This window comes from Natrix helvetica (genome assembly GCF_964273705.1).
Source record: "Natrix helvetica genome assembly, chromosome: 12".
Classification (NCBI taxonomy): Eukaryota; Metazoa; Chordata; class Lepidosauria; order Squamata; family Natricidae; genus Natrix; species Natrix helvetica.
The window spans coordinates 8,541,511-8,561,528 of NC_138556.1; the positions used below are offsets into that span (position 1 = coordinate 8,541,511).

General features: G+C 41.0%; 1 protein-coding gene across 8 annotated transcripts in view; it reads left to right on the forward strand.

Moving 5' to 3' along the window:
* MEF2A (myocyte enhancer factor 2A) overlaps positions 1–19,509 on the forward strand; it is an 85,681-nt gene extending 66,172 nt beyond the window's left edge. For 3 of the 8 annotated variants that reach the window (XM_081964960.1, XM_081964957.1, XM_081964956.1), the window contains 5 exons: positions 801–991; positions 4,358–4,381; positions 8,057–8,183; positions 10,839–10,965; positions 13,266–19,509. In XM_081964960.1, coding sequence (XP_081821086.1) covers positions 801–991; positions 4,358–4,381; positions 8,057–8,183; positions 10,839–10,965; positions 13,266–13,629 — 833 coding nt within the window. In that variant the 3' untranslated portion in view covers positions 13,630–19,509. Of the gene's footprint in view, positions 1–800; positions 992–4,357; positions 4,403–8,056; positions 8,184–10,838; positions 10,966–13,265 lie in introns of all 8 variants that reach the window. The other 5 variants (XM_081964954.1, XM_081964953.1, XM_081964959.1 and 2 more) reach the window with 3 other exon arrangements.
* The last annotated feature ends 509 nt before the right edge of the window (positions 19,510–20,018 follow it).

A 20,018-nucleotide genomic window follows, 5' to 3' on the forward strand; every position in this document is an offset into this window, starting at 1 on the left:
AGCCACCCTTTTGTACATCTCCCATTCTGTCTATCAGCCTCCTTGATCCATTCGACTTTTTGAAATGTATTTCATTAGAAGGGATTTTTAGAACGTTTCCAAACTACAAAGTGACGTCCCCAAGTCTTGTGCATTGCCTTTATTGGCAGCAGTGCCTTGGGGCACCATAGAAATCAGAGATAATATAAGCCAAGTTTGACTTGATAATAATTCTACTACCAGCAGGAATCTTGGCCTGTAGTTCTGTGAGAGTATGAAAGACCAATTTGTTAGGTAAGGCTGATTTAAAAAAAAAAATCTTTAAATACTGTGTTTTTTAAAAAATAGACAGTAGGACATCCTTCTCACCCACCATTCTATCTCCTTGAACTGATGTATCATTCCCCGAAGCGTGGTTCTCTTTACTTACTAATATATTTTTTTGACACCTGTTTCTCCTACATGGTATTGTTTCATCAGTACTCCTGTGAATTGCAGATTTGAAGTTTTGAAGGGCCTCAATTGTGGGTTCTGGGCTGTTACAACCTGTCATTATCGGGCACCATCTGAACTTTCAGAATATCACAATCCTCTTCTTGAAACTGAACGTAGAGAAAAATGAAGTCGTCTTGCAGGCAGTTTCTGTACCGTTCTTGGTTTTTTTCTGAGGAAGTTCCCAATGATAATCTCTAAAGTTGTATCTTTGTTAAGATCCCATAAAGCAACAATTACAAGAATCACCTGTTTGCATATTTATTGACAAAAGCATCAGTATAGTTCTCTCACACCCTTTCCCCCTTTTTCTTTACCTCTCGCCTTAGGAAACGGTTTCGTGAACTCACGATCATCCCCTGGTCTGCTTAGCAGCACTGGTGGCGGGAACGGTTTAAGCAAAGTGATCCCTACAAAATCTCCCCCACCTCCGGGTGGGGGCAATCTTGGAATGAACAGTCGCAAACCAGATCTCCGGGTTGTCATTCCTCCGTCTAGCAAAGGCATGATGCCTCCATTGGTAAGATGTTCCTTTGACTACTTGTGCATGGACTGTGTTCTTAGAGGGATTGACAATACAGTTCTACAGATGAAAACGTTGCCTCAAAGGCTGCTTTGATCCCATATTTGAGGGTACCTTGGCACAGTGGTTAGAGTGCCGTACTGCAGGCTACTTCTGCCGGCTGCCTGCAGTTCGGCAGCTTGATTCTCACCAGCTCAAGGTTGACTCAGCCTTCCATCCTTTTGAGGTGGGTAAAATGAGGAGCCATATTATTGGGGCAAGATGCTGACTCTGTATACCACTTAGAGAGGGCTGTAAAAGCACTGTGAAGCGGTATGTAAGTCTAAGTATCAACGCTATTGCTATTAAGAATTAGTTCTTCTTTGCAGGGAGAAATGAGCCATGCCAGTTGGTGTGCTTTCTCTCTCCTTTTCTTTATTCATGCATAAAAAGTTTTCAAACAGGTAGTCCTCAATTTATGACCACAATTGAGCCCAGAATTTCTGTTGCTAAGCGAGACATTTGTTAATGTGGGTTTTTCCCCATTTTACGACTTTTCCTGCCACTGTTTCGGCTAGACTTTTCTAGCTACCACTAAATCCACTGCAGTTGTTAAGTTAGTAACAGTTAAGTTGAATCTGGCTCCTGTGAGTTGCAGGAAAGTTGACCACCGGAGCCCAGGACATTGCAACGTCATAAATATGAATCTGTTGACAACCTTCCGAATTCTGATTACGTGTCCAAGGAGATGTCTCAACAGTTGTAGTGTGAAAAACGGATGTTAAAAATCACTTTTTCCCCAGTCCCATTATAATTTCAAATGTTCACTAAACGAACTGTTGTAAGTTGAGGACTACCTTTAGTTAAAACATAGAATAGGGTCTTGGAGCTCTTTTAATCCAATCTCCTCTTTTTGTTGAAGGCAAGAAGTCTTTTTACTCTAGACTTCTGCTATCTTATCACCCGACCATAATGATTGAGAATTCTGGGCATCCACCTGGAGCACATTATATGGGGAAAGTGCTCTTAGTAGTAAACATGAGTATGATTTAGTAGTGGTTACTCTGAAATCTACCATATTTTTGTATTATTCATGCCATTCTTTACATGTATAACCCCAGGGGTTGACCTCGATAAGTATCGTGTTTCAAAAATATTTCAGGGTCTAATTTTTCAGAATCCTCAGCACTCAGAGGAGTGGCCTGCCCTTTGTTTTATTTGTGTGAATGCTGCTAATTGCTCATTTTCTTGGCTTGTTCATTTGCCTTTTATCCAAAAAGGGGGCTTGAATTGATTAACTTCAAAGGCAGAATCCATTTTAGGCTGTTTTTTTTTTCAATCCAGTGAAATATAGTACGAATTTTAAAAAAACAAACCGAACTAACATTTCTTAACCCAGCTCTATTAAATTATTCCCACACTTCTCCCCCCCCCACTCTTTGTTTGCATCAATTGATTTGCTTGTCCATTTGAAGTTCATTTTAAATGCACCAAACTACAAAGAAAACCCCTGCCAGTACAGATCAGAGTTATCTGTAGCCCTGCTTTCTTGTTTCACACTGCAGCCAACTCGCTGCTTCTCGGAGGCTCACAATCAGGACCCTATGAAAACAAGAGCCCTCCCCAATTTCCCATCTCCAATTCCCAGCACTTAATCTTGAAGAGCACTGCTGCCAGTTAGATATAAGCACCACAGATTTGTCCAATTCTTCAAATTCTAATGGATAAGCCGGTGGTCATCTCTTGTGGGAAAACGTTTGCTGCCATCTATTCTAATGCAGAACAATTTTATGTACGGTAGATATCCAAGGTTATAGCTATTTAGGGGCCTTTCCCAGGTCTGCACTACGGCAAACTTTTATTTCTTTTATCAATGTAAATGTATGTTGCTTTGCATCTATAACGTTTCCACTCGTAGGGAAAAAAGTGAAGAATTATGCAAGGCATTGGAATCTTGGCATAGCATCTGAGCTAGAACCAAGAATTGACTCATAACTTCAGGCTTGACTTTCTCAAGGGGTAGACAGATTATTAGGGGGGTGGGTGGGTAGGGGGGTGTTGAAGCTTAACTTTTGACCTTGATCCATCTGGTCTGTGAAGGGTACCATTTGTCAGCTATGCAGTTTTCATTTGCTTTTCTCCTTCTCGCAAAAGTAAGCTCTAAACTTTCAAATTGTTGCTATTTATCCCCATTTTGATTAGGGTTTGAAGTGGAACTTAGTTGATCCACTAATTTATTTATTTTTAGCACTCCCTGCAATCCAGGATTGCCAGCTGCCAAATTGGCTTAACTGAATGAACATGAATTATGCTAACCATAATAAATCAAATGTTCTGTGTCAGAATAACGCAAGAGATGGTCCTTGACTTGCAACCGCAATTGGGAATTTTGCGGTCGCAAGATTCTGCGACCGCAATTTTCCGACCGCAATTTCTTTTGCTAAAGGAGGCGGTTAAGTGAGTCACATGACCTTTTTTGGTCACCGTTTTTAAGTGAATCAGTGTGGTCGTTAAGCAAACCCGGCTTCTCCCGTTGACTTTCGCTCGTTAGAAGCCAGCCGGGGAGGTGCAAATGGTGATTGCAGGTAGTCCTCAACTTGCAACAGTTCATTTAATGACTGTTCAACGTTACAAGGGCAGTGAAAAAAAGTGACTTATGACCATTTTTCACACTTATGGCCATTGCAGCATCCCCATGGTCACATGATTGACATTCAGATGCTTGACAATGGGTTCATATTTATGACATGCGGTGTCCTGAGGTCACACGATCCTCTTCTACAACCTTCCGACAAGCAAAGACAACGGAGAAGCCAGATTCACCAAACAACTGTGTTACTAATTTAACACCTGCAGTGATTCGCTTAACAAGCGTGGCAAGAAAGGTCGTAAAATGGGGCAAAACTCACTTAACAAATTTCTCACCTAGGAACGTAAATTCTGGGCTCAATTGTGGTCGTAAGTCGAGGACTCCCTGTCCCTGGCCCAGGATTCTGTAACCATTGTAACGGGGCATGCCAGTTTCCGATACCCAAATTTTGATCATGTGACTGTAGGGAAGATGTAGTGGTTGGTTGTAAGTGCAAGGACCAATCATTGGCTACTATATTTGGTGCTGTTGTAACTTTGGTGGGTAAAGAAATGCTTGTTAAGTTGAGTCGTTTGCTTATACAGGCTCCAGACCAGTTGTAGGTAAAATCCTTGTCAATCTGTCTAATTTAGGCTTCTTAAATTATGCTGTTATGCCTGATACTCTATGTAAATGTGAAATACTACTAGCGAGGCTAAATATAGCTAGCTTTTCAAGCCCGAACGTGACTCTTTCATTCTGAATTACAGTCTATTCTTAGTAATGTTATTATTCCTCTTATTTGCTGAGTACAGTCGGAGGAGGATGAATTGGAGTTGGTGAGTCTGGGTTCTTACTTGGTATGAAACATCAAAATCTGAAAACCTTTCATGTCAACTATGTATGTCACCGTACCAATGTTCCCTTTGTCACGGAGAGGGAAAAAAAATCATTTAGGGGGAAATCAAAAAAACCTTAAACAAGGGAAGCTTTTTCTTTCTTTCCTTTTAATTGAAAGGGGAACATTGGAACCAAACCTCTAACAGCAACATCGGGGATAGATCTTTCAATGATTATTTGCACAACGGCTCAGAGACGTTGGCGTTTCCAAAGAGCGATTTGGCCTACCAAGTTTCTACAAATACTGAAACAGATTCTTGTGGCTGCTGCTTTCCTTCTCGGAGATTACATCACTCCTGATGAGCTCACCATGCTGGAGATAAAGTTAATTTCATGCTCTACAAGAGAAGGAAGCCACAAGGGGATTCCCTGTTTACCAAAAAGAAACTACAATTGCAAGCTGTCCGTTTCTAGTGGAAAAGGCTTCCTTCCTCTTAAGAAGACTTTTTACAAAACAACGTACGATGAAATTTCTTTTGTTTAACCTTAAAAAAAAACACGGCTAAAATAATGCTTCTCAGCATTACGGCAAATCCGCATCTCGATAAACCCATGTAAACCACACAGAGAACAAGAATTTTGATGCTTTTTATCAATTAATCTAAACCCAATGAGTTGCTGATATGGGGCTTTTTATGCATGACAGCATGATTTGTGTGCGTGTGTGTGTGTGTATGTGTATGTTTGTGTGTTTCTATGTCTTGTGAATGCATCCAGTTACATAATACATTTATGCTTTTAGACAAAAGTATCATGTCCACTGTATCTAGTGTGCTAAGTTTCCTACGTAATTGTTTTCACATGTATTTGAAAAGCTAAAGCGTTAAACACCCATTTCATCCAGTCAATTATGTTGAAGTGACTTATAAGGAACAGTAGATCAGTGCTTTAAAAATAAATGCAAGGGGAAATTGAATATGAACCCCTAAAGTAGCATAAAAGAAAAAAGGGAACGAAGGATTGCACTTCCCTTCCCTTTGCTCGGTAGCCCATAACGTGGCACCCATTATAGAGAAAGCCGAATTGATCACCGAAGCGAAAACATCTCTATTGAGAGACCCATAAAGGATGCTCTGTACGTGGTGATGCTGGCCCATAAATTGTGGAGCAGACTATTTGGGCATAGGTGGTCCTGTAAGTAGCTTGGTCATAAGCCTTGTAAAGCTTTATAGATGACCATAAGCGGCTTTCAGGTGACCTCGGAGATACAGGCAGTCGGTAGTTTCAACCCAGGGGTAAATGTAGGGCACCAGAAGGAGGCCCAAGTCCCTGTTGCTCGTATCTGCTACTCTCCGGGCCAGCTGCGATTCCGATGCTGTTGGTGTATATAGTCTTTTGAAGTTGAACCGTCTTGAATTTGAAATGCCTGGCTCGATTCCGAAACAGTTGTTTCAAGGTCAAAGCAGTTGTTCCGAAGGTAACCGGCTGTCCCTTTTGGAAGCCTTTCAAGCTTGGGAAACAGTCTGTTCTGAGCTTGAAACACTTCCGGGAATCAGGATGCACCACTCTTGGTTCAGATGAAGGAGGAGGAGGAGGAGGAGGAGGAGGAGGAGGAGGAGGAGGAGGAGGAGGAAGAGGAGGAGGAGGAGGAAGAATATTAGGGGAATGCGGAGGGGTCTATATCTTCTTCTGACTGTATACCCAACACTTTCATATAGGAATTAAATAGCTTCCAGTGTCTTTTTCTGGGAATTAGTCTGTAGGTAAGAATAGAACTACTCCACAATCCAAAGCTATTTCAGGAGAATATAGTGATTTCACACAAGAGAACAGCAATTGTCATTCTCTCCTAGTAAAAGTTTGTCCTTCAGGACAACCCAGGAAAATTCTGATCCCCCCCCCCCAAATCACCAGAAACGAAAATGAGTGTAGCTAATAATGAGCATCTTGTAAGAACATCTGTAGTAGGACGATCTTATTGATTACATTTAAATAATAATAATTGGATTTCTTCAACGTCTTTTCATTTATTGTCCTCTTCAAATTATACTTTTTTTTTTTTTTGCAAAGCTTAGGGAGAGGAAACTTTCCACATTTTTCATTTCCATAACCTCCTGTTTGTTAAGCCTTTTAAGATATTCCCATTTCACAGATAGAATCTGAACAGGCTAAGTGTTTTGCTAGCAAGTCACAAGATATATATTTTCCGATGGATAGAATTGTAAGCAACTGTGAGACATTCTGGGAATTGAACTCCACAAATCCTAAAGTTGCTAAGGCTTAAACAGTACCACATAGTTTCCAGTTTAAATTTGGGGCACTGTAGTTGAAGGATCATGAATTGCATCCAACAAGCACAAAATGGAGACCCCGTAGGTTTGCAGTGATTCGTTCAAACGATGCCTGGGTGTATTTTACATTTCTTTTCCCATAAACAGTGTCCTAATTATTATTTGCATGCAAATTGCATGGATCCATTTGTTGTAAGTTAAAGGGCATGTCTGCTGAGTTTTTTTTTTTCTTCAATATATGTCAAAATGTATTTTGAATGAGCTCTATGTTTTCCTATACAAGGGTAAACATCCATTTGTATTTGAGCATTTACAGGAGGAGAGTGCCCCCTGGTGGCCTCACAGCTTCTTAATACCGGGCCAAGAAAAAAAAAGGACGAAACTTTCTCCAGACATTTAAATCATTTAGCATTGCAATTAAATCCCCAAAAGTGGTTCAAGCTATGTTGTTGCTCAGGGGAAAAAAAAAGAGGTTTTAAGTATTGTGGAGCCTTGTTATATCAATACGATACGCTTGGTCTACCATGGACCAACTTTCCGCGTCAGTTTATCCTATTGAGTATGATGTCATCAGTATAGCAATTTGAAAGAACTGGATTTTTTTTTAAAAAAAAATTAAATTGTGGAGAGGAAAGGATTTGAAATTCATTTATTTAGATAGTTTTATCTAAATTCAGATAGTTTCGTTGGCAATTTTTCTCCCCAAAACTGGATGTGACAAGATGCCTGGGAAGGCAAAATTTATAGGAATGAGTCCAAAGACAACATTTTCTCTCCCCGTCTTGACTAAATTGCTATTCTATTCTTTGGTTTAATTTTTGTCCCTCCCTGAAATGTGTTTAACTGTTAATCTGGTTGAATGTTAGAAAATACCGTGTTTCCCTGAAAATAAGACTGGGTCTTTATATTCATTTTTTGCTCCAAAAGATGCACTAGGGCAGGGGTGTCCAAACTTGGGAACTTTAAGACTTGTGGATTTCAACTCCCAGAATTCCCCAGCCAGCCAGGCTGGGGAATTCTGGGAGTTGAAGTCCACAAGTCTTAAAGTTCCCAAGTTTGGACAGCCCTGTTTTAATGGATGTGCTCAAACAGAGGCTGAACAGCCGTGATGAGTGCTTTAATCTGGATTCATTCATCAAGTTGGAAGTTGGACCCTGTTCCAATGTTCAGCCAAATGGTCCCTTTCAATTCTGGGACTCTTATCTAGTTAGTTAAAAAAAAAAGTGCTGCTTGATAACCTGAATGAAGATTGATTTAATATTTAAAAAATGTACTGGAAGAATAGGACCTCAGGGTTTGTATTTGGCCAATGCATGTCTGAATTCACTCCAATGCATCTTTATTTTGTTTGACCACTTTCCTTTTTCTGGTCACCATTCACAGAACACACAGCGGTTAAGTAGTTCTCAGTCCACGCAACCTCTTGCGACACCCGTTGTATCTGTGACAACTCCAAGCTTGCCCCCACAAGGACTGGTCTATTCTGCCATGCCTACAGCTTACAATACTGGTAAGTTACTGTTGTGGCCTGCCAGCGGAGGTGGCAGCAGAGTCAGACAGTGAGGAGGTTGGGGAGGAACATGGGCCGGTCCTGGAGTCTGGGGAAGGCTCTGATGAGGGCTCTGCGTCGGAGGCAGAGATGGGGCCAGGGCCGCCTGACAGTTATCACCTGCCTTTGGAGTGGGAAATCAGTGAGGCAGACGAACAGCTGGAGCCTGTTCCTGATGTGTTGCCAGACGAAGGGAACAGCTAAGGAACAAGGGTCGACTTGGGAGTAAGGCCACAGGTGGACTGTGAATGGCCCCTCCCAGAGGGAATAAAGAGGAGCGAAAGGGGAGGGGTGTTTGCAGGAGACAATTAGTTCATTCCTGCATTCTTGCCAAGTATTGCAGCATCTGAAAGATATCAGCCTGGCCACTCTCCAAGCCTGATAAAGGTCGGTAATTGTGAACTATCTTGAAAGACTGTGGGCCAGGACTTTGCTGGATGGGAATTCACTATAAATCAAATAAAAGGGGTTGATCGGGATGAGGACTGAGCTTCATGCTGCTGGGGAAGCCTCGGTCAGAACAGTTACACATTTGTTGGCTCTTCATTTCTCTATTTTCTGAATGGCTTCTGCTAACAAAAGTCACAAATATTGAATTATTGCTCAAAATTATGTGCTGCTCTTCATAGAAATAAAAATATTTTAAATTAAATGATCCAGTACAACACATAACAAATGGTACAATTTTAAAAAATCACAATAGCCTAAAACTAAATCATGTAGTAGTACATGGGAACGGTTTGGTAAATATTGCAGAGGGAAATTATGATGGAAGAGCCCATTTGTTGTGGTGGCTATCAGGATAGGGACTCGGGAGCCTGTGAGTTCTAGTCCTGTCTTAGGCATGAACCCAGCTAGGTGACCTTGAGCCAGTCACTTTCTATCAGCCCTGGGAAGCAGACAATGGCAAACCGCCTCTGAAAAACCTTGCTAAGAAAACTGCAGGGACTTGTTCAAGCAGTCTCTGAAAATTGGACACAATTGAACACAAGGGGGGAAAAATATGAGATGGGTTTGGTATATTTTAGAGAGGAATTACTTTTGGGGACTTTGAAAATTAATATAAAGGAATTAGTGGCCTCAGCTTCCCTCTGAAACAGGGAAATGAAGCAATGGTGCTTTCATCCCACAGTCCCAATGTTAAGGTTCCCCCTGATGTACATGAAACTGTGCCTTGTTTACATGCTTAGAAATCCCTATGTGCCCATGGAAAAAAAAAACTACCTAGCCAGTATCAACTAATACATGGGTCGGCAACACTCAAAGAGCCACAAAGGTCCTAACAGGAAGTCCCCCCATTCAATTCTGGAGCCAACCGGAAGTCCGGTTCCCCCACCATAGAGTCTCCTCCTAGCGCGGCGTCCTTTTTCCTCTTATGTGTCCTAACCATTGTGGAGCTGACTGGCGACAGGGAGCAAAGGGATTAAAGAGCCACATGCGGCTCCAGAGCCGTGGGTTGCCGACCCCTGAACTAATAGGTAGAAAAAAACGTTGCAGCATAAATCATTGCTCTTTCACAGGAGCCCATTTTTATCCCTATTCTTTCCCCAAGACGCAAAGGGTTATATTAAGAAAACAGTATTAGAAAGTGATGAAGTGCTGAAAAGTGTTTGCAGCTCCCTCTCCTTCCATGTGTGAGAGAAAAAGCAGTGACGATCATGAAGTGAAATAACTTCCTGCATGTTAATCAGAAGCGACAGCTATTTAAGCCCTGATTTTAAAAAAAACTAATATTTAAGTTCCTGAATCAAACCTTGGAGACATCTGTTCCATAAGGCTGCGCCCCCCCCCCCTCTCCCTGCAAAAGTGGGGGTGGGGGAATCATTTCGCCATTACTTCTGGAACAATAATCAGACAACAGCTTTAAGTACTCTTCAGTTGACTTACCATTAATCTTCAGATGGGCTTCCTGAACTGTTTGCATCTTAATTGGTATTCTTTCGAATTGGTTTCCAGTCTCTTCCCTTCTCACTTCCTCCCTCCCTCCTTCCAAAAGCAGCAGAGACTAATTTTATTTCTGGAGTTTGTAAGCTATTCGGAGAGCTTTTTGAAGGCTTAATTGCAGAGCAAATGGTACTTTAAATAATGTTGCTAATAAGATTTGCATCCTTGGTTGTTTTGCAATTCACAAAATTATGTGTAGATATAAACAGAAATTGGATAGCGCGATCCCTCCGGGCTCTTTAAGGAATTAACAGGACCCTGTTACTCTTTGGAATAATCTTGGTTTTTCTCCTGGGAGCCCACCTGAATTTCTTGTGCAAGAGTTGTGTCAAGGACTCTGCATCCACTCTCTGCTCATAAATGAAAGATGGTCTTAAGAGGCTTCCCGTGTTTCAGCATTTCAAGTAAGCCGCCCGTACACTTTCCTTGAGCAATTTTTTAAAAAATGAACTCGAGAGTTAATCCTTAGAGATGGGGGACAAATTAGCTTGGCTTGCATCTTTGTACCAATTTACCCAATCTACAAAAGCAGTAAATAGGACCTCACAATTGTTTTAGCTATTAGCAATCAGTCTGTGAGGTGTAGAATTTTTTTTTTAAAAAAAACCAACCTTATAACTTTGCCACGAATGCTTAATACAAAATTGCTTGTATTTTTCTCTCCGCTTTCAGATTACTCCTTGACTAGTGCAGACCTGTCAGCCCTGCAGGGGTTTAACTCCCCAGGAATGCTGTCATTAGGACAAGTTTCTGCCTGGCAACAGCATCATCTAGGACAGGCAGCTCTCAGCTCTCTTGTGTAAGTAGATCATTCTTGCAGCTTCCTTGGATTTGCCATCTTGGTCCCAGTGGAAACTCCACAACCTCTGATCGTGTTTGGATTGATTACATTCAGTGTAGTGTTCCTTACTTTCTAGCTTAAAGTTAGTTGGATGCACATGGTTGTTTTCTCGGGAAGAATGCCGATTTTGATTTGCAAAACTCCTGCATTTTTGCTGGTTTAAGGAAAAATCATGTCCCCACACTACAAAAAAGATGTCGAGACTCAAGAAAAAGTGCAGAGAAGAGCAACAAAGATGATTAGGGGACTGGAGGCTAAAACATGTGATGAACAGTTGCAGGAACTGGGCCTGGCTAGTCTAGTGAAGAGAAGGACCAGGGGAGACAGGATAGCAGTCTTCTAACATTTGAGGGGCTGCCACAGAGAGGAAGGGTTCAAGCTATTTTCCAAGGAACCTGAAGGCCAGAAAAGGAACAATGGATGGAAACTGATCAAGGAGAGATTCAATCTGGAAATAAGGAGAAATTTTCTGACAGTGAGAACAATCAATGGAACAGCTTATTTCGGAAGTTGTGGGAGCTTCATCACTGGAAGCTTTCAAGAAGAGACTGGATGGACAGCTATCTGTCAGAAATGGTGTAGGGTCTCCTGCTTGAACAGGGGGTTGGCGTAGATGACCTACAAGGTCTCTTCCAACTCCGTTATTTTATTCTAAAATTTCCAAAGGAAATCTTGTATTCCTTTCTTACTTTGTCACTCTCCAGTATTTTTCTCTTCATTTCAAAAAACAGCCAAGAGAAATGGAGCAGCCTACAATAATATTTTTTGTAAATTGCCAGAGGCCATGAAAAACAAGATTCTGTTTAGTTTCTTTACAATTTCCTGTAACTGGATTAAAATCAAAATTCTTAACACACTCCTTTTGACTCAAAAGACTAAAGAGCAGTTTGGAAAATTACAGTTAGTCCTCAATTTACAACCATCCATTTACTGACGGAACGCAGGTACATAATTTTCCAATTACTGTTTCCATTCTAATTCATTTGAAATACACGAGATATAATATGTGGCAGTAAAGGCTGGTTACTGATAGAACTCCACTCATTTTTCAATGAACAAATGATTAGCTTCCCCCACTGCCCTAAACCATAATCTGATTTATATCCTTTGGTTTAAGGGATAAGTCCACCCAACCTGGTGTAGCATATTCAGTCAACTCTGCTGATGAATGTTAATTGATTAATACGACAGGCAAACCAATTGATTTTTTTTAAAGACCAGGTCTCCATGCTCAAAATGTTTGGAGAATCCAGCAAATAACACAACTGGATTATAGAGGAACTGGGCTTGTTGTGTCCATGTTGTCACATTTGCCCTTTGTCTTCACTAGTAATGCATTACATTCACAAATATGCACACACACACACACACACACACACACACACACACACCCTCCCTGACTAAACAAGGTGGCTATTGGGGAAAATAAGAGGATGGAGGTGTGTAGGATATGTTTGTCACCTGGAATTCTTTGTAAAAAAAAATAACAAAGACGGGATATAAATTAAACAACAACCATCCCATTTTAATTTATTTGTGTTGTGGCTGGCCAGTGGCCAGCGGAGCTGGCGTTAGACTCAAGACAGTGAGAAGGTTGGGGAGGAACATGGGCCAGGAGAAGGCTCTGATGAGTGCTCTGCATAAGCCAGAGCCGTCCAAGAGTTATCAGCAGCCTTCGGAGTCGAATATCAGTGGGGCAGAAGAACAGTGGGAGCCTGTTCCCGATGTGCGGGCATGCGCAGACCTGCCAGGAGAAGGGAACAACTAAGGAACAAAGGCCGACTCGGGAGTAAAAGCACAGGTGGACGGTGAATGGTCCCTCCCATAGGGAATAAAGAGGAGCAAAAGGGGAGTGGAGTTTGCAGGAGGCAATTAGTTCAATTCATTAGGGTGAAGATCTGTTCATGACTCCTTGCCAAGTATTGCCTGCTACAGAGTGGTTTTTTGGAAGATATCGGCCTGGCAGCTCTCCAAGCCTGATCAAGGTCTGTAATTGTGAAATCTCTTGAAAGACTGTTTGCCGGGACTTTGCTGGAGAGGAATTCACTTTAGCCTAAATAAAAGAGGTTTTCTTGAGACGAAGAGACGGTTTCATGCTCTTGGGAAGCCTAGGTCAGAACACTTGGATGCAAGGTTGGGTTTCTTAAATGTTGGCTCCAGCAAGCACAACAAACCATGATTTTTCTTTCTTTCTCTCTCTCTCTCCCTCCCTCCCCCCTTCCCTCCCTCCCCCCTTCCCCCTCTCTGGCTTTAATTAGAACGGGAAGCCAGTTATCCCAGGGTTCCAGTTTATCTATCAACACCAATCAGAATCTTAACATTAAGTCCGAACCGATTTCACCTCCCCGAGAAAGGGTGACCCCGTCCACGTTCCAGTCGCAGCCCCAGGCATCTCAACAGCTGCCGCAGCAACCGCCACCACCTCTTCAACCGTCGCGGCAAGAAATGGGCCGCTCCCCGGTGGATAGTCTCAGCAGCTCTAGCAGTTCCTACGACGGCAGCGACCGGGAGGACCCCCGGGGCGACTTCCATTCGCCGGTGGGGCTGGGGAGGCCTCCCAATTCAGAAGATCGCGAGAGCCCGACGGTCAAGCGGATGAGAATGGACACCTGGGTGACCTAGGCCCGCCGTTCTCCACGCGTCGGGTTCCCGCTTTCGAGTTACCCCACCCCCCACTCCACCCCACGCCCCCATGAACAGTCCTGACATATCTAAATTTATAAATAAGGACCTCGAATAAATATTTATATGTGTATATATATATTATATTATATATACATGCATATATATATCTTTGTATACATATATATGTGTGTGAATGTGTAGCAAGACACACAAAAAAAGAAAAACTGGGCACTTGACACCAATGTTTTTATATGGTTGCGGATGCCCTTGTGGGTTAAACAAGTATAACAGAAGATTCTCTCCCCCACCCCGTCCTTGCAGGCCTTGGCCTCACCTGGCACTTAACGCTGGACTTTTGGTTGTGCAAAAGAAATATTCTCCCCCCTTATATAAAGTATCCAGTTAGATGGCTGAACCATCAGGGCCTGCCTCTAGTAGAGTCCCTGTGTGTTTTTTAACAGTTGTGTGGTTTCCTGTAATTAAAATTATGCTTTGTAGCAGCAGAGCAGTAGAAAAAGAAAGCAATACTGTACATAGGACGACCTCTCTCTAACCCAGTCTTAGCATGGGTCTCTTGCAAAGAATGCATGGAGAAGGGCTGGTATTATTTTTTAAAAAAAACACACACTCAAACTCCTGTTTTTGCACATGCAAAACAAGGCTGGGTCTGATAAGATTTTTTTCTTTTTCTTTTTAAACCACATGAGACAGACTCATGAATAATACGCATGAAATTTTCAGAAGATGCTAGCCTACGAGATATCTATAAAGAAAAAAAAGAATTAATATATTAAGTTATAATTGGAATATGTTTTAAAAAGCTTTCTTGTGTTAATCGTACCTTTTTTAAAATATAGAGAACCAATTTTAGCTCGTGTATATTTTTTATTAAAGAAAACCATATGTCCCTCGGAAGACTATATAGAAAGTTATATATGTACTTTTGAACACATTCTGCTATGAATTATTTATACAAGCCAAAGTTGAATGGTGTAGCTTTTTTTTTTTTTAATTTGTAGAGTATACTTCTAACTTGATTTTTTGACTTGTCTATTGTTTTTTATTTTCAGGGGAGGAAGGAAAAAAAAATATTGCAGGCAGAACCTTAGGGAAAAATAAGCCATGAATATTCTTTATGTAAATTAAAATTTGAGCCAAATTTTGTGTATATAGCATCTGAAATATATGATCACCTTTTGGTGTAAGTACGTATGTACTGTACGTTCACCAGATTAAAAAGTATATTTTTGTGGATTGACGCCAACTTGAAGAAAAAAGAAGAAAAGGCGAGGTCCTTATTAGTAGAGTAGCCACTGTTTCATATTTACTATTTTGTTCAATATGCTGTACTTTCTTTTGGATTTAATTAATATTCAGATTTTTTCAAAGGGTGTTTTAAAAAGGGGTTGTCCCCTTCACTGGTGGTGAATATGTTTGTTAAAATTGTACTCCTTTTTTTTGTGCTGTATAGTAAAGCTTCCCTTACACGTAAATATATACACACAGAGAGACACATACATTGTATGTATGTATGTATGTATGTATGTATGTATGTATGTATGTGTGTGTGTATATATATATGTATATATATATATATATATATATATATATATATATATATATATATATATATATATATATATGCATATGTATATATATGCATATGTATATATATGCATATGTATATATATGCATATATATGTATGTGTATATTTGTGTGTGCATGTGTGTGTGTATATATATCTATATATCAATATTTATATATATATGAAAATATATATGTATATAGATAGTAAAGTGATAAATCCTTCCCTAATCCCTCTTATAGAAATCTGATACTAAATTCATCCTGCATAAATAGAAAAAGATATTGCAACGTGGTTTTTAAAGGCATTATTCACAAATGTCTCTTTTGGGGTTGAGGGAACTATCATCTTGTTCATGTCATGAAAGCATACACTAAGAAGCAAAAAAAAGGAAGAGGGATTTTGAAGTGGGTTTGTGTAGGTTTTGGACAAGGTATATTTTACAAGCATTTTGCTAATGCAAGTTATTTAGAAAGCGAGTTTACCCTTCGAGGGGGGCAGCTATATAGGAGTTTCCTCTAATCCAGGGGTGTCAGACTCAATTTCATTGAGGGCCGTATTCAGGGTTGTGTTTGATCTCGCTGGAGTGGGCGTGGTTGGGGTGGGCATGGCCAGCACGTTGTCACTCATGTCAGGAGTGCCCGTGATAGCCCAAGTGCTTTGCCAGTGAAAACGGGCTCCCGAGCTCCATTTTTGGCTGCAACAGTCTCCTGCAACCCTCATTGTCAGAGGGTTGCAGGAGGCCGCCAAAGCCAAAAATGGAGCTCGGGAGTCTGTTTTTGCGGGCAGAGGCACCGCGGGCCGGTCCTTCGCTGTTTCCAGGGTGGCCCTGGGGGCCAGATCTTAGCACCCCACGGGCCAGATTTGACCCCCGGGCCTTGAGTTTGACATCTCTGCTCTAGTGTGTTCAGATATCCGATCTATATTTTTGAGCACACGTTAGAATATTTAAATCTCTGGACCCAACAGCTGCTCCGTGGCTTTCATTTGCACTAATTTAGACTTAAAGACAGCATCACACCAGGTCCTAAATTTGGCCTTATTGTGTACAATATACGGGTGGGTGCCTGTGTCAGTATCTCACAGAGTTGAGCATAGAGGAACGTCATGTTCACTTTTAGCCATTTCATTTCAGTGGATTCTCTTCTGCCATCTAAGGAACTCATCCCCTTGGCCCAAATGGCTTTTGTTGATCGTCAAGCAAGGCTTAACCCATCCTACAGTGCAGTTCACCTACAGTTCATTCCCGCGGATCAGTTCACATTTGACACAGTCAAAACTGCCTTGAACTTGGGAGTCTGGCAGGACAAATGCAGGGAAGCCAGTTGTGAGAAACTCCAGTTGTGTGTAACCGCATTGAATAGTCTATCTGAACATGTGATTTACTGTAAATGTGAGCCAGTCCCTGGCTGCTTTCTTTTTGACTTTTTCTTGGAGTGAAATAGTAATTCTGTTTCATATCTAAACTAGGTAGTATTTCGGAAGACATGCAATTGAATTCTGGAATGCTGACAAATTTGAGTTTTAAGGTCAAGTTTTGACCTGCATTTCTTCTTAACCTACAACCTTCTAAACCTCTTAAGCAAGGCTCGCTGGAAATCTCCCAACTATACGGAAATGAAATATATTTCTTTCTTTTTTTTTACACATTTTACACTATTCCTCCTATCATATGAATAAGCATATATACCAGTGGTGGGTAGTGCCCCTTGTAATTGTTTTTTTAGTTTGGGGGAAAAATACCCGTTGCCCCTATTCTTTGTGATCATTTCTCAGTGTTTTGAGGAACCAATGCAGCCACTTCAGTGATCCTTCTGGTGCTTCAAATGAGCATGTTTCTCTCTGGCACTACATGGACCTTCCCGCAGATTCAATTGGGAGTTGTTGTTGTTATTATTTTTTCATTTCACATTTACTGTCTCATTTCTTGTGTGCCTTAATGCAAATGGCTGTGCTGACTGTATCTCAATAGTCTTTATTCCTATGCAGGTCTCTAAGGAGTTACATCATCATGCGTCTTTTAAAAAAAAAACATACAGCAGAAAAAAAAAGTTTTGGGCTTTGTACATTAAGCCACCCAACTTTTGTTTTGTTTTGATTTAAGAATCCTTTCTGGAAATCAGACTGTTAATTTTCGGCCCAACAGGTTGTTCTAGGATCTCTTCCCTTTCCATTTTCTCCTGTGGAAGAACTTCACCAAATCACGAAAATGATTTTTTTTGTTTCGTTTTTACAATTAGCACTAACTCTTGTAACTCTAGGTGGGGTTTTTTTTTGTGGGGGGGGGGGGAACGACATACTCTTTGATAAAGTTGCAACAGCAAGTAGGATTGCTTATGCTAAGTTAGTTATAGATGCATCCTGTACTTTGGCATTTGAGTGAAGTTGGTGTTTCTGTGCTGTCATTTGCTGTTCCTTCGTACCAAATATAAAGTTTTGCACTGACGTTGCTGCAGTGATGCAAAACATTTTTAACAGGGCGATGCGTTTGTGAATCATCGCCCTCCCTTCCAGCAGGAATTGTGCAATTATTCCATAGCAGAAACGTGGGAGGCCCAAAGGGCCCTTCAGTTCGCTGCATATGCCTCACACACCTGAATTTTCTCTTTGGATAGTTTAGGGCAGGGGTGTCCAAACTTGGGAACTTTAAGACTTGTGGACTTCAACTCCCAGAATTCCCCAGCCAGCTATGCTGGCTGGGGAATTCTGGGAGTTGAAGTCCACAAGTCTTAAAGTTCCCCCAGTTTGGACACCCCTGGTTTAGGGAGTCTTGGTTTAGCAACCACAATCGGAACCACTGGCCACCATTAAGTGAAAGTAATGTGACTGTACTTGCGGTCCGACCTGTGATGGTCGTAAACGCAAGGACTAGTCGCAAAGTGATCTTTTCACCGTTGTCATAACTACAAATGGCCATTGCCCAAGGCTGTCACTAAACAAGGAGTGCCTGCAGTCCCTGATACTGCACGAAGAACCAATTTTTGAAATCTTAGAGGAATTTGTATTACATCAATGGAGAGCTGGCTGGATTAAAAAAAAAAAACTACTCTAAAATGCTGAAATATTATTCTTGTTCTTTGTAAAAGCCTCCGCTTAAAGCATGCCTGAAGTCGCTCTTTGGTTTGATCTTGGTTCTCTAGGATTTTAGCCACACTCTGAAAATTCATTCATTTCCATTAAGGAGATATGGCTTGAAATTATCCTCAACACAAAACCCTATGCTGGAAACAAGAACTTCAGGTAAATTAGGTGTGCTAGGATCCTCGGCCAAATGGGTGAGCAGTCCACCCTTTTCAAGATTGCTAGGGGGTTATCACCTTGGCAGAGGGCTAAATCCTCCTCGCATGACTTTTCTTAATTGATCAACCCCTCTTAATAAAGGTGTTTGACCACTCCCCCCTTTTAAGTTAATGAATGAGTTCAAACAATGGAGGTGGTGGTGTAAAATAGTTTGAATGCATATATGATAAGATTCCAGCAAGACTGCATAGCACACAAATCTTTCTAGAAAGGAGTTGCAAAGAATCATAGACCTATTAACTATATATATATATATATATATATATATATATATGGCATATAAAGAAATGAGGCTGTGCAGCACTTTGGAATAGTTCCAGAAAGGTGCTTTGGAATGCGTAAGGGTGCGGATGTATCAGCTGTATGCAACTCTTTAAAGCAGCTGCATCTTTTCCTGGGGATTGCACAGCAAAATCCTAGTAGGGGGAATGCTTTAAGCCTTTTACCTATTATAGGACGTTAATGCATAGGCAAGTGTACTGTGTGCACAAGAAATATATAGTAAATAAGTAACATAAATGACTCCTCCCAGATATCAACCATGGGGGGGGAGGGGAGGGGGAGAAAGTTTGAAATTTAGAATGTGAAAGACTTTTAAAAAGAGAGAATTTTTTTTCCTCACTTTGTTGTGCAAGAAAACACTGCTTTGCTATATTTAAAAAAAAAGAAAAGCTTTTTTTAAAAGAAATAAATATATATATATGTACTTAGTAATTGTTTGTAGTCGACAGTTCACAGACGAAGCTGTTTGCGGTTAAAGCCGCCTGGCGGCACAAGCTGGACTTTGTTGCCATCTTTAAGATATGAATCTTTAAGAGGAAAAAAAAAAGTTAAGTTAATCTTTTTCCCTGAATGTGGTGTTTTTTTTCTTCATTATACAATAAATATTCTAGTGAACTTTTTATCAAATGGTTAAGAAAATGCTAGAAGTTGTTGTAAAATATTTGTATCTTGCATTCACTAAAGTAAAAATACTGGCTTTTACTGTGTATATCAGACTCACTCCTATTTAGAATGCCTGGTTATTCTACCTTTCCCCGGTTTCTGAGTCTTTCCTAAGATTGATTCATCTTTTGGTTAGTCATTGTCCCGTCACCAAATGCCCCCTGCCGTATTGTATGAACTTGAAAGTGGAGCTGTCCAACTTCATCAGGCTTTCCATAACCCCCCCAAAAATTCTTCTCTGCCAGCTCAGTCTTGGCTGTCTAAATCAAACATGACCCCCCCTTTCCCTCCTCCCAGAAATGTCGAGCTGCATCATCACGAACTGTCACGAAGGTTTGGCTCAGCATTGCTAATTATAGTTCAGCTTAGCCGATCGGACTGAAACAAACCTTTTTGAAACATGACCCATTTTCATTGCAACCGAGATTCAGAATCATGCTAACTTTTTTGAATCTAGCCCTCATTTAGAAGACTCCCTCTTGAAACCATGGGTTTTCCGATTGAACGAGTTCACAAATTTGGACTAGCCAACCAATGCATTTTTGGTAATGAATT